Here is a 14,653-nt window from a genome sequence, read left to right on the forward strand (position 1 = left end):
CTCAGCAACTTTTCAAATATGCAACACGGTATTATTAACTGTAGTTGACATGCTGCACGTTACTTCCACATGACTTATTTTATAACTGGAAATTTATACCTTTTGACTCTCTTCACCCATTTTGCCCACCCCCCCATCTCTAGCTTCTGGCAACCACCATTGTGTTCTCTGCGTTTGTGAGCTTGTTTGTTTTGCTTTGTTTTGTTTGTTTTAAATTCCACATATAAGTGAGATCATATGGTATTTGTCTTTCTCTGTCTGACTTACTTTACTTAGCATAATGCCCTCAAGGTCCATCTGTAGTGTTGTAAGTGGCAAGATTTCATTCTTCTTTGTGGTTAACTAATATCCCATTTTGTGTGTGTGTGTGTGTGTGTATCTGTACTCACATACATATACATACATACCACGTACATATTCTTTATCCATTCACCTATCGGTGGACACTTGGGTTGTTTCCATATCTTGGCTGTTGTAAATAGTACTGCGATGAACACGAGGTGCATATATCTTTTTGAGTTAGTGTTTTCCTTTTCTTTGGATAAACACCCAGAGGTGGAATTGCTGCCTTAAATGGTAGCTCTATTTTTAATTTTTTGAGGAACCTCCATACTGTTTTTCATAGTGGCTGCACCATTTTGCATTTCCACCAACAATGCACAAAGGTTCCCTTTTCTCCACATTCTTGTCAACACTTGTTATCGCTTATCCTTTTTTTTTTTAATATGTATTTATTTACTTATTTGGTTGTGCTGGGTGTTAGTTGTGGCAGGCAGGCTCCTTAGTTGTGGCTCCAGGGCTACTTAGTTGTGGCATGCGAACTCTTAGTTATGGCATGCATGTGGGATCTAGTTCCCTGACCAGGGATCGAACCCACACCCCCTGTCTTATCCCCTGCACCACGAGGGAAGTCCCGTTATTGCTTATCTTTTTGATAATAGCCATTGTGACAGGTGTGAGTTTATCTCATTGTGATTTTGATTTGCATTTCCCTGATAATTGGCGTTGTTCAGCATCTTTTTCATGTGTCTGTTGGCCATCTCTAGGTCTTTAGAACAGTGTATATTCAGGTCCTCTGCCCATTTTAAAATCCAGTTTTATTTGCTATTGAATTGTATGAGTTCTTCATATATTTTGTATATTAAACCCTTAACAGATACATGATTTGCAAATATGTTCTCCCATTCGGTAGGTTGCTTTTGTATTTGGTTGATGGTTTCCTTTGTTGTGCAGAGCTTTTTAGTTTGATGTAGTCCCACTTGTTTTTGTTTTTGTTTTTGTTTTTGTTGCCTTTAATCTTGGTGTCAAATGAAAAAAAAATCACCAAAACCAATGTCAAGGAACTTACTGCCTGTGGTTCCTTCAAGGAGTTTTATGATTTCAGGTCTTTTACATTCAAATCTTTAATCCATTTTGAATTGATTTTTGTGTATGGTGTGAGATAGTGGTCCAGTTTCATTCTTTTGCATGTGGCTGTTCAGTTTTCCCAGCACCATTTGTTGAAGAGTCTCTCCTTTCCCCATTGTATATTTTTGGCTCCTTTGTCATAAATTAACTGACCATGTATGTGTGGGTTTATTTTTACGCTCTCTATTCTCTTCCATTGATCTGTATGTCTGTTTCTATGCCAATACCACACTGTTTTGATTACTACAGTTTTGTAATACAATTTAAAATCAGAGAGCGTGATGCCTCTAACTTTATTCTTTCTCAGGATTGCTTTGGCTGTTTGGGTCATTTGTGGTTCCATGCTGATTTTAGAATTGTTTCTTCTGTTTCTGTGGAAAGCGCCATTGGAATTTGGATAGGGATTGCCACAGCAGCTCAGGGCCCAGGCTTTAACCCCACTGATCGTAGCTCTCAAGTGGGATGGTGAGCCTGTTGTAACCTGTGCACCTGCCACGACCAAGCAGTTCTGAAAGCTGCTGTCCATTCTCAAAAAAGTGCTGTCCGGTAGGAAGAATGAGTCACATGAACGTTTTAATCATCTAGTAGCTAAAGGGTAAAAAAGAAACAGGTAAAATTCATTTTTAATACTGTAATCATTTAACCAAATGTATGCAGTGTATTATTTCAATATGTAATCGATATAAACTTTACTAAAATATTCCACAGTATTTTGTTTCATACTGCGTTTGCAGTCTGGTGCATGTCTTACATTTCCAGCACATGTCAGTTCTCGGAGGCCGCATTTCAGGTCCTCAGTAGCCACTTGTAGCTGATGGCTGCCATATTGGATCGCGCAGCCCTGGAAGGCAAGATGCGAAAATTAGGATGCGCTCTTGGTCTTACATTCTGCTTCCTTTTTTCACAAATACATATTTGATAATTTACTCCTTTGCAAGTATAAATTAGATCTAAATTCAAACTTTTTTTCTTGTGGTAAAATACACTTAATATAAAATTTATCATCTTAACCTTCTTGAAGTGCACAGTTCAGTGGTATTAAATACATTCACATTGTTGTACAGCCCTCACTGCCAACTATCCCCATTTCTTCTTGTAAAACTGAAACTCGATACTCGTTAAACAGTACCTTTCCAATTCCCCCTCCCCCAGCCTCTGGCAGTCACCATTCTACTCTCTGTCTTTATGATTTTCACTACTGTAAGTACCTCATGTAAGTGGGTACATACGTACTTGTCTTTTTGTGACTGGCTTGTTCCACTTTGCGTACTGTCCTCAGGGTTCATCCATTAGAGCAGTTGTTTTAGCCTATTGCAGAATTTCCTTCCTTTTAAAGGCTGAGTAATATTCCATTGTACAGGGCTTCCCTGGTGGCACAGTGGTTAAGAATCTGCCTCCCAATGCAGGGGACACGGGTTCGAGCCCTGGTCTGGGAAGATCCCACATGCCGCGGAGCGACTAGGCCCGTGAGCCACAACTACTGAGCCTGCGCATCTGGAGCCTGTGCTCCGCAGCGGGAGAGGCCGCGACAGTGAGAGGCCCACTCACCGCGATGAAGAGTGGCCCCCACTCGCCGCAACTGGAGAAAGCCCTCGCACAGAAACGAAAACCCAACACAGCCAAAAATAAATAAATAAATTTATTTTAAAAAAAAATTCCATTGTACATATAGACCACATTTTGCTTATCCATTCATCTGTCGATGGTCACTTGGGTTGCTTCCACATTTTAGCTATTATGAAATATGCTGCTGTGAACATGGCATACAAATAAATATCTCTTCAAGGCACTGCTTGCATTTCTTTCGGGTATATATCCGTAAGTGGAATTTGCTGGATCATATAGTAATTCTACTTAAAAATTTTTAAGGAGCCACCGCTGTACTGTTCTCCACAGCGACTGTACCCTTTTGCATTCTCACTAACAGTGCACAAGGGTTCCAGTTTCTCCACATCCTCTCCAGTGGCAGTTTTCTGTTTTTTTGATAGTGGCCATCCTAATGTATGTGAGGTGGTACCTCAGTTTTGCTTTTCATTTCCCTAATGATTAGTGATGTTGAGCATCTTTTCATGTGCTTTTTGGCCTTCATATATCTTTGGAGAAGTGTCTATTCAAGTCTTATGCCCATCATTTAGTTGGGTCATTTTGTTGTTGTTGAGTGATAGAATTTCTTTATATAACTGGATGTTAATGGCTTATTACATACCTATTTGCAAGTTTTCCCATCCTGTGGGTAGCTGCTTTACTCTGCTGATAGTGTCCTATGATGCACAACATTTTTTAATTTTCATGAAGTCTAGTTTGTTTAGTTTTTCTTTTGTTACCCGTGCCTTTGGCGTCACATCCAAGAAATGATTGCCAAATCTAATGTCATGATGTCATGAAGCTTTTGTCCTATGTTTTCTTCTGAGAGTTTCATTGTTTTAGGCCTTATTAGGTCCTTGACCCATTTTGAGTTAATTTTTGTATATGGTGTGAGGTAAGGGTCCAACTTACTCCTTTCGCACATGGATATCCAGTTGTCCCAGCACCATTTGTTGAAAAGACTGTTCTTTCCGCGTTGAGTGATCTGTTCCGCTGATCTGTATGACCGTCTTTATGTCAGTACTGCACTGTATTGATTGCTGTAGATTTGTGTGAGTCCTCCAGTTCTGGTCTTCTTTTTCAAGATTATTTTGGCTATTTGGGGTCCCTTGAGATTCCATATGAATTTCGGGATGGGTTTTTCTATTTCTGCAAAAAGACGTCATTGGGATTTTGATAGGGATTGCATTGAAGGATCTAAATTTTAATTTGGGAGTCAGAGTTGTTTGTAGCCTCCCAATGTGCATTTCGAGATTACTGCTTACGTTGCTTGTTAGAAACTGCTCACTTATGACAGTTGTATTTTTAGGACTAAGCCTGTGAAGGCCAGATTTTCTTAGACTTAATCATCTCTTCTCTGGTGGTGTATATCTGGACAACTCCTGAAGTCTCACCTTTTAATTTTCCTTTGGGGTTAGATAGCAGTGGTTTTGGGTTAGATACTATGTGCATTGCTACCTTGGAAGGCAAGACGGCTGTGCAGCGATTGGAGGAAGTGAGAGGTGCTGGACTGTTCATCGCGAGCAGCCCTGCCCTGCTTCTCTTGCTTAGAGGAGCCAATCTGAGCAGTCATCAGCACTCTTGGAGCCACTGAATCAAGCTCCTCTGAAATCTTTCCTGTTGGCATCAGGGTTAGAGCTCAGTAAACCACTATGGCTTTCCTGGGCGCTCTTGGACTCACAATAGACTTTTCCCTTCCAGAATTTGGTGTTCACCTGGCAGAGCTGACCGTAGATCCCCAGGGGGCATTGGCGATCCGTCAGGTAAGTTGAGACTGATTGGCCCAGTTTATAAGTAATTTCCCTTTACTTGGTGGTGAAACTTTCTTATGGGAAAGTGAAAGAATAAGGCCACTTTATAAATAACTTAGAATTTTATACCAGATTTAGATAGACTTCAGATGAATATATCGGGCCGTGTGTATGGTTTGTATGTGTGAAGAGAGTCCTTTTCTTGCTGTGCTCCTTGGCTTACTCTTTTCACAGCTGGCATCAGTCATCTTGAAACAGTACGTGGAGACTCACTGGTGTGCCCAGTCGGAGAGGTTCAGGCCTCCTGAGACCACAGAAAGGGTGAGGAGAGGTACTCGACTTGTCTGCCTGTGGAGATGTGCGGGCCGTTCTCTGACCACAAGGAGCTATCAGAAGGCCGTGGAGTGACTGGTAGCTGGCACTGTGGGAGCCATGTTACAGATGAGAGAGCTCGAGTGCGAGGCGGACCTGGGTGCAGGCGCCAGTTTGCCTTTTACTAGCTATGAAATACTCAAAAAATATTTTAACTTCTAAGCTTCAATTTCCTAAATATCTAAAATTCCGCCTTTAAAGAGTTGTTTGAGGGTTACATGAAATAATGTTTCTGCTTAGTCCAGTGCTGTGCAACCACGCTGGGCCCCCAGGAAATTCCGAGGTATAAGGTCTAGAGCAGCACCGTCCATTGGAGCTTCCTGCCGTTGTGGAAACGTTCTGTGTCTGTGCTGTCCAGGACAGCTGCTGGTCACGTGTGGGTGCTGAGCACTTAAAACGTGGCTAGGGCAACTGATGAGCTGAATTGTTAACTTCATTTAATTTTAATTAATTTACATTGAAATGGCCGCATGTAGCTGGTGGCTACCATAATGGACAGCATAAGTTTAGAGACCATAGTTAAACTCTCTGGATGAATTACTTGTCCAGTTGGTGTATTGGAGTTTTCCATAGATATGCAGTGTCTTGTACACATTGCTTTTCCAGCACATGAACTGGATAGGACTCTGCCACTCACTTATAACCTGGTCTAAGGGCAGGTGGGCTTTTCTCCTCTCCAGGCAAAAATTGTCATCCGGGAGCTATTGCCCAATGGCTTGAGAGAGTCGATAAGCAAGGTGCGCTCCAGCGTGGCCTATGCGGTGTCAGCCATCGCTCACTGGGACTGGCCCGAAGCCTGGCCCCAGCTCTTCAACCTGCTCATGGGGATGCTGGTGAGCGGAGACTTAAACGCAGTCCACGGCGCCATGCGAGTGCTTACAGGTATTGGAAACCATCCCCTGCTTTTGCTCCTTGGACCCCACGCGTCGCCCTCCCTGCTGCGCCTCCTCCCAGCTCCCACCTCCCACCTCCATGGCTGTCCTCCCGAATCAGTGACCCTTCCCAGGGGACGAAGTTGGTGTTGTGCTTCTGCCGCTGCCAGCCCTTCCCACTCAGGAAAGAGTCAAGTGTGGCGGTTAAGCACGCAGACTTCAGTTCACAGTCTGGCTTAACCTTGACCCAACCTACTTCGTCTCTTGAGCTTTGAGTTTCCTTGTGTGTAAAATTCAGGTAATGATGGTATCCACCTCAAAGGAACATTTGGTGGTATAGTGAGCTAGTCTATGTAAAGTGACCTGTGGTAGCACACAGTGGATTTTAGCCATTATGATTATCATCATTATTATATATTATTTTTCTACTTGGTTCAACCAAGGCAAAGTTAAGAATAGTCAAGTTGAATTTTTATGGAGGTATAAGAAAGAAGATAAAACAGTCCCACTCTACAATCCTGATCTTCGTTTGGCCAGCTTAGAAAAATATGTAGTCTTTGGTGTCTTTTCTTTCTTTCTGTTCTGAGAGGTTGAGAGAAATACTTGGACTTTGAGTCCAAGGAGCCTTAGTGAACAGCTCTCCTAAGCTTGGCTGACCTATCAGCCCCTCACAGGACCTGTCCTTAAGTACCCCCAGGTGTGGCCTGAGTCTCCCAGTCTCTTGCAAATTCTGCCCTGCTTCCTGTCCCCCATGTGGGGTCACTGCTCTCCTTTGCTTTCAGGGAATCCTTATGTGGACCTTAGCCACTGGGTACTGATCCGTTAGAAACCACATTGCTTTCTGTTTATATAAGTTTGCGAAAGTCTCACCCCTGTCTTACCTCCTTCTCCGTGATCTGCTAGCTTACCTGAAAGGTATTCTTACATAGTTAGGAATGCCGCTTCAACCTTTTCTGAGTGTCAGTCAGTTTACTAAAATTTGGGCATTTGGGCCCAATTTTACTAGTCCATCTAATATTGATAGTAGATAATACCAGTTCTATGTCCAAAAGCAAATCACCCCTCTCCTTTTGTTTCAGACCCCCTCTTCCCGTGCCCCAGCTGCCTTTTTGCGCCACCCAGTGTATTTTTATTGATTACATGTGACAGGTGCTCAGGGCATAGAGCTGACCTACTGAAAAGGTCAAATGCTCCTTGCTCAGACGTTCCCTGCCCTGCTTATCGCCCTTGTTTCTCTTGTACGGCGTATTATTCAGGTGACTTCTCCTACCCCTCTCCGTGGAATGAGCCTTCTAGGATTCTTTATTTACAAGCTCATGATGCCAAAATATCAATTAACAGACCTGTTTTCTACTAAGGAAAGGAAGCCTATTCCCTTCCAGTCTTCCAACACAAAGTTCAGCTTCTTCTTTAAAAACCTGGAGAAAAAAATAGTTGTACATTTGTATATACAGTTGGCTTGCTCAAGAGCCCTTGTTGTGCTTGACTAAGGAAATCATTGTTCCGTGAGAAGACTTTTCTGTCAGCCACAGGGAAAGAGCTGGGGAAGTGTGTGTTCTCCTGCACGTGGGTCGCTGCCAGCCTCCACTCCCAAATAGCTGCTCCACGCACCTTCACGCGAGGCTGGGCCGCACTCCGGCAGCTGCGGCTCAGGTGTGCGTGCAGGGGGCAGGGTACTGGTGTGTGGACAGGAGCCCAGCAGGAGAATGGGTCTGATTCTCGTCAGGGCTGTTTAAGGTACTGTCCCAGTCTCTCTAATTTAATAAGGCTTCCCATTAAACTTAGCTGTCTATAAACGACAGCTAAGGCTAATGGTGTGAAGGAAATGCAAACACAGCCGCCAGGAGTTGAAATGAGTGATCCATGAGCCTCAGCTTTCTCTTTGCTCTCAAGGAACTTTGGAGACTGATGTCGCTGGCATCCCATGCTTTTTCTGACCTGATGAGTGACTCCAGAAAACTTATTTTGGACTTAAGCTTGTAAAGTGTTGATAAATTGAGTCTATCAAGAATGATCATGAGAGTAATGAATGTGGTTGGTTAAGCAGCAGATAAATGAGAGGACACTGGGACTCGAGGGCTTGTATTCCATGCTCAGCGACACAATCCAGAGCCCTGCTTGCTGTCTCGGTGCCTTGTGAGGTTTTGGAAGTGAAGGGAAAGCTAGGACCCACATTTGCCTCACCTTCCTCAAGTCTCATTCCGCGGCCAGGGTGCTCTTTGCCGCCTTCACGGGGTATAAACCCCCTTCTCTTCCTCTGAACAGTGGCCTGACCTCTAGGTCAGTAGGCATCGTCCCCATCTGCAGGGTGGAGCTCAAGCCAGGTAAGTCTGCACAGACTTTACTGGGTGCGTCAGAACAGCTTCTTGGGCAGGGTGTTGAAAGTGGAAGGTGAGACGCCTCCAAGTGCACCTGGATGGTGACAGTGGGCACAAACTAGATTAATTCCGAATTTTCCTAAGGCAACCTCACAAGGATTTTTACACAGTTCCGTTACAGGTTTTCTTTCTTACTCTCGTGTATTCTCCTTTATCTCTGCGTTCTCTTTCCCTTCTAACCAATGATTGGCACTACTTCCGTAAGCCAGGGTAAGTCTCCCAGCCAGCGTCTTTCCCTGTGTGCCGCCTAGAAGCAGTTCAACAATTTTCACACGGAATGTCTTTGTAAAGCGGGGCTTTCTTCTCTGTAGAATTCACTCGAGAAGTCACAGACACCCAGATGCCGCTGGTTGCTCCTGTCATTCTCCCAGAGATGTACAAGATCTTCACCATGGCCGAGGTACGAGTCTCAGCTGCGCCGTCCAGCAGGCAGAGCTGCTCGGGCTCTGGCCAGCCGCCCCCGCTCAGGGGGAGCCCGTTGTGTTGGCTGCCGATCCCCAAACCTGAAGACAAGAACTGACAAAGCCTGAGCTGGGATGATACTCAGGCCTTCACTTATAACTACGAGGACAAGCCTGTGATGAGAGAGTGAAGTAGCTGCAGTCTCTCCTCACATCTCACCCCTGCTGCCTGGGTGCTACCTTGGCCTCTCCCTAGGCAGCCCACCCGAGCTGGCCCACCTCAGCCGAGTACCTGGAAACAAGTCTACCCCTGCACTGCACCCGATAAGCCCTTACTTTACTCTGTATGCGTTTGGTTAAGCTCCCTACTCCTCTCCGTCCCCAGCCAAGGGCTGTGTTTTGAAAGAAATACGTTGACCGTGTTGGGGTTTCAAGCCGTACCCAGCTTCGTATTTTTGTCAAATTAACCCACAGAGGCCTATATATAAGGCTGATTCTAATAAGTTCTGACATCGTGCTGCCTTTCATTCTCTGGATTACAGAAGAAGTCTGTCTCCTGGACATGAGTGATTGACATTTCCTGTCTCTCTAGGGGATCCAGTCCCATGTCAGGATTGAGTAGTCACAGTTTAGTCACACACACACGCGCGCACGCACGCACGCACACCCACCAGTCTCATGGCTACACTGTAACTTGTTTCCAGGTGTATGGTATTCGAACCCGTTCCCGAGCCGTGGAGATTTTTACCACTTGTGCCCATATGATCTGTAACATGGAGGAACTGGAGAAGGTGAGTGAGCCTTTAGGTTGGTGACAGACGGCCTGCCTAGAGGTCTTCAGCACAGCAGCGCCGGGACGGACACTCGCCGTGTTGTGGATGCAGTGAATGTTCTGGTTAAATTCCTCGTCTGCATGTAGCTTAGTTTCCTTTCGTCTGAGCCTTATTTTTTCTAACACCCGCTCCTGCGTCCTTTTCACGCTAGTCATCACCCAGAACTTCACTGCTCTTTTATCTGTCTCCCATGTGGAACCAGCTAGCTGAAAAATACCAGTCCCTGGGATTGAGAAGCTGGCCTTATGTAGTAGCTTTGCAGAAGCTCCTGGTGAGGGGCTGCCGGTGTTGGATACGGACACAGCAGGCCTTGGGGACACCCCCAGTGACCTTGGGGACACGACCTTCTGACTGAGGCCCGAGCCTGAAGGGGTCTGGAAACAGCGTGGGTCTCGGTGTTTGGTGCATGCACTGAGCCGTGATTCGGGCTGCGTCCAGTACTGACTTTGGTTTCTGCCGCCAGGGTGCGGCCAAAGTCCTGATCTTCCCTGTGGTGCAGCAGTTCACAGAGGCCTTCGTCCAGGCCCTCCAGATACCAGACGGCCCCACGTCTGACAGCGGGTTTAAGATGGAAGTCCTGAAGGTAAACATTTACTGCGATGGAGATGCTGGGGGTTTGAAGAGTGGTCTGAAATCAGTGATTTTTCTCCCATATCACTTGTAACTCTTGGGGTTTTTTCTCTTTAACTTCTCAGGCAGTGACAGCCCTGGTGAAAAACTTCCCAAAGCACATGGTGTCCTCCATGCAGCAAATTCTGCCTATTGTTTGGAACACCCTAACTGAAAGCGCAGCTTTATATCCTTTCCAGAAGGTTGAAGGGACCTGCCACCCCCATAGTTGGGAATCTAGCTTTGGGTCTTAATGTTCATGTGGTTCCACTTTCTTAAAATGTCTACTCCTAGTGTTGGAGTGTACAGCATTCCCTTGTAGAGTATGTCTAAAGCAGACTCCAGATTCTGTTTCTTTACTCTTCATTGTACTTATGTGAGGACAGAAGTAAATTACACAGAGGAAGTAGAAGATCCTGTGGATTCTGATGGTATGTGGTGTGTCTAATCTCAACAGGTGTACCACTTAGTGGGAAAGGGAGCCAGGAAAAGACAGAACAGAGGCAGGAACTTAGAGGCTTCATGCTATTAAGAGAGTGCTCTCACCAAGTTTCCTCTAAGTGTATTAGATGTGGGGAAATGAGAATTTGAAAATCATTGATCTGTTCCTCATGGGCATTTGTGTAAGTCTCATGAAATTGTAGAACTTCTGAGTGGAAAATGTGTTCAGTGTTTCTGATTCTTTTTTTTTTTGGAGGGGGGGGAGTGCCTCACTGCATGGCTTTTGGGATCCAGTTCCCCGACCAGGGATTGAACCCACACCCTCGGCCGTGAAAGCGCTGAGTCCTAATCACTGGACCGCCAGGGAATTCCCTGATTCTTTTACTTGAAAAACCAAAGACTACTTAATAGCCTCAAGTTCCTTTCTTTGACTCCTCAGCCCCTTCTTCCATTCCCTGGAGAATAATAATTAGCAAGTGCTTTAACTATTCATTAACTTACAGAGATGATGTAGTTCCTTTCCAGCATCTGTGCTTTCCTTTTGCTTTCTTGTTATTAAAAGCTTCTCTTGTGTGTTTCCTATAGGCGAAGTCCTGGGCTTTGAAAATCTCGTCTTTAGCATTTTTGAATTTGTCCATGCTCTCCTGGAAAATAGCAAATTCAAAAGCACTGTCAAGAAGGCCTTGCCTGAGTTGATTTACTATCTCATCCTGTACATGCAGATCACCGAGGAGCAGGTAACAACGTGTGGGAGACAGCGACTGGCTTGCATTCAGAGAGTGCAGCCTGCATGTGGGGTCTAAGTCAGGCGACCAACTGATTTTGAAAAATAGACACCTGAAAAATAACTTCATGGGAAGTTCTAGAAAGCTTTGATGTCATTATATTGCCGAATCCCTGGGTGTTGGGGTTTTATCAACTCCTGTACTAGGTAATTGGGCTTTCAGAGTACTAATACTTTTACATCTATAGGACCACCAACCAAAGGCCCAGATATCCAGAAGAGCCTACCTTTCTCTATAAATAGTGAGATATAATAGAGTGCAGATCATTAGCCTGGTTGGTGAATCATTAGACCAGAAAAGAGCATTAAAAAATACGATAATGCCTGTCTCGTATGAACAACACAAGAATGGACATGATTTTCCATTGAATACCCATCAGACCTACTAGACTCAGCAAATTGACGTACCTGGGGGTAACAGCCAGCTACAGTAGGAGGGGCCAGCAGTCAGCCACCTACTGCAGCGGCCTTTGCTGCTCAGCTTATTAAAGGGTTCGCTTCTCTGCATCAAAAAGAATAGCATTCTGTTCAAGACAAAAACAAAAGGCTGAACCATTCCAGTGTGTGGATGAAAAGAGGGAACATATGGACCAGATGGGAGCCTCAGAGAGACCTAACTTCATCATCCTTTCAGATCAAAGTGTGGACAGCCAACCCCCAGCAGTTTGTGGAAGATGAAGATGATGATACTTTCTCCTATACTGTTAGGATCGCAGCCCAAGACTTGTTGCTGGTAAGAGGGCCCCCTTGATACTTCAGCCAAATGATCCTGAGCTATTCCTCTTCTTTCTAGATCTCTAACCCAAGCTGAGCAGTGTTGTTGGGTGACTTTGTCTTAGACTTTTGGGGGATAAGAAGAACATCTCGAATGAAGTCTGAGACTCAGGAGTTCCAAAGTCATTGCTCCCAGTTCTGATTTACGTGTAAATATTAGGTGTAAAAATTGTGCAGAGGATAGTGTTCTAATGAGTAAGGGTGGTTGAATCAGGAACTTTTCAGTTTAATTCACTCTTCAGCAAGAATCTGTAGCACAAACTAGAGGTTGGCAAATTAAAAAAACTTCAATTGCTGAGAGGTTGAACACCCAGATGGCTGCTCATGTTTCTTTGGCTCTGACTGGAGCACAGGACTGTCTCCAGGCTGAGGGTCTGTGAAGAAGCTGCCACCTGCCGCCTGTCAGGTGCGAGGCTTGTTCTCGTTGTTTCCTTGTTGGTGAGCACTCCTTGTTATCCTGCGGTGTTTCTAAGGCACCTAGGAAAGACCGCACCAAGTTTCAGCTAGTAGATTAGCCTTGTATTCCCACAGTCAGGCTCCCAGAGAATAAATATCTGGTCCCCTGCCATCCAAAGCTGAACCTCTCATTGACCCCTTAGGCTCTGCTGAATGTAGCCAAAGGGAGCTGTCCATTTCGTGAGCTTCACAGTGCTCGGGCACTGCGGAAATATGGATACTACTCTAACGTAGAGACCTTAATGCAATTAGGGGCTGTGTCCTGAATGTACCTAATTGGGCTTAGCCATGGGTATGTGAAGGAGTTGGAACCATTCAGTGTGCAATGAAGCTTGCAGTTTAATTTGCACAGAAACATTTGTTAGCGCCTCTCCTCCCACCAGGCTGTGGCCACTGATTTCCAGAATGAGAGCGCAGCAGCCCTGGCCGCCGCAGCAACTCGGCATTTACAGGAAGCTGAGCACACCAAGAATGGCGGCACCGGACACTGGTGAGAGTGGGCGGCGGGCGTCCCGCTGAGGGACGTGCTCTGGGCGTCAGGTCGGAGGCAGGCGCGTCCTTGCTTTGCATTATCTGTTTTAAAGCAGTTCTTCCCATCCTTAAAACAGTTGGCTAAGATGCTTTTATTTTACCCCGTTTTAAAAAGGTTTGAAAGGAAGGACTTTTGCTTTGTTTTTAATTAGAAAAACCTGTTGTTATTAAATTACACTGTTTTCAGTTATAGGTTTAGATCGGAAGAGCAGCTCAGTGCACTTTGGGGTCAGGCTGTGCTGAAATGCCCTTTCCTGAATTGGCTTCCCTCAAGCGTCTGTCTCTTTGGCCGTGGGTTTGTGTGACCAGGCTGCGGTGTCCCTTTGGCAGGTGGAAGATCCACGAGGCATGCATGTTGGCCCTCGGCTCGGTGAAGTCCATCATCAGCGACAGCGTGAAGAATGGCAGGATCCCCTTCGACATGCATGGCTTCCTGACCAACGTTGTCCTTGCAGACCTCAACCTCTCAGGTAGGTTTCGGCACCACGCTTAGGCCCACCATCAGCTCAGTTCTGTTGTTCACTTAGGCAGGTAAACCTCGGGGTGAACGTTCTTCTTCCACCCTAGAGCTTGAGCTCGTCTGAACCTCTAAACTGCCCAGAGACCTTGACTCAGGCTTCACCACCTGAGAGGCTAGGATTGCCTTGTTCATGGTTCTTCCACGCTGCTCTCTCACCCTGTTGTCCCGATCAGCGCTCAAGTCCCGGATGTTTCCTGGAGTCTGAATAGAGTGCAGGTCTGGCTGCTCTGCCTTGAGAGCTCTGGTGCAAACTCTGCCATTGCCAAGTCCCCACGCCCTCAGGCAGCCTGTGTATGGTTCATCCTTTCTGTGTGCTTCTTGTCAGTTTTCTCAGGCTCTTCTGTCTACGTGGTTGAAGTGTCCGTTCTCGTGTCCACGCTCGCTACTAGCCTTAAGAAGTAGCCTCGACCACGTGGGCCTGATTTCTCAGCACCGCAGGGCAGCGGCTGAGAGGTGGCGTTGTCTCTGCGTGACGCTCTCCGTGCCTTGTTCTCACCCTCAGAGCCCCCAGTGCTGTCTCTGCTTCCTCCCTGAGTACTTAAGTCATGGGGCCCCCGCGTCGTCGATGCCGTGTCAGTCCGCTCACTGCTTCCTCTCCATAGGATGCCCTCTGGGTAGCTCAAACCATTGGAAAATGTTCTCCACTTCTCCTTAGGCCAGCTGTTATAGGGCATCTCAGGCCGGAGTCACAGAATTAAAATGGTTGAGCATCCAGAGCTCAGGACCCGCTGAGCATGTTCCTATTTATTCTGCGTTTACCACGTGCTGCTTTATGTTGTGGTTGACAAATATGTTTTCTTCTACTAGAATGTAAAATATTTGAGTACAAGCCATGTCTAATATATCCTTTTGCCCCACAGTGCCTGGCACCTAATGGACATATTATAACCACGTGTTGAATGACAGTGTTGGAATTTCTCAAACCCACTAGCGTATTTTT

The 14,653-nt window shown here is 45.8% G+C and overlaps 1 protein-coding gene across 2 annotated transcripts in view; it reads left to right on the top strand.

Annotated features, from left to right (window-relative positions):
* IPO9 (importin 9) overlaps positions 1 to 14,653 on the top strand; it is a 47,023-nt gene that overhangs the window by 13,057 nt on the left and 19,313 nt on the right. For both annotated transcript variants that reach the window (XM_068541892.1, XM_068541893.1), the window contains exons 2-13: positions 4,693 to 4,754; positions 4,977 to 5,063; positions 5,795 to 5,996; positions 8,676 to 8,764; positions 9,470 to 9,556; positions 10,062 to 10,181; positions 10,294 to 10,394; positions 10,580 to 10,638; positions 11,234 to 11,385; positions 12,067 to 12,165; positions 13,046 to 13,152; positions 13,524 to 13,663. In XM_068541892.1, coding sequence (XP_068397993.1) covers positions 4,693 to 4,754; positions 4,977 to 5,063; positions 5,795 to 5,996; positions 8,676 to 8,764; positions 9,470 to 9,556; positions 10,062 to 10,181; positions 10,294 to 10,394; positions 10,580 to 10,638; positions 11,234 to 11,385; positions 12,067 to 12,165; positions 13,046 to 13,152; positions 13,524 to 13,663 — 1,305 coding nt within the window. The remainder of the gene's footprint in view (positions 1 to 4,692; positions 4,755 to 4,976; positions 5,064 to 5,794; positions 5,997 to 8,675; positions 8,765 to 9,469; positions 9,557 to 10,061; positions 10,182 to 10,293; positions 10,395 to 10,579; positions 10,639 to 11,233; positions 11,386 to 12,066; positions 12,166 to 13,045; positions 13,153 to 13,523; positions 13,664 to 14,653) is intronic.

Source organism: Eschrichtius robustus, chromosome 3 (assembly GCF_028021215.1).
Source record: "Eschrichtius robustus isolate mEscRob2 chromosome 3, mEscRob2.pri, whole genome shotgun sequence".
Taxonomy (NCBI): Eukaryota; Metazoa; Chordata; class Mammalia; order Artiodactyla; family Eschrichtiidae; genus Eschrichtius; species Eschrichtius robustus.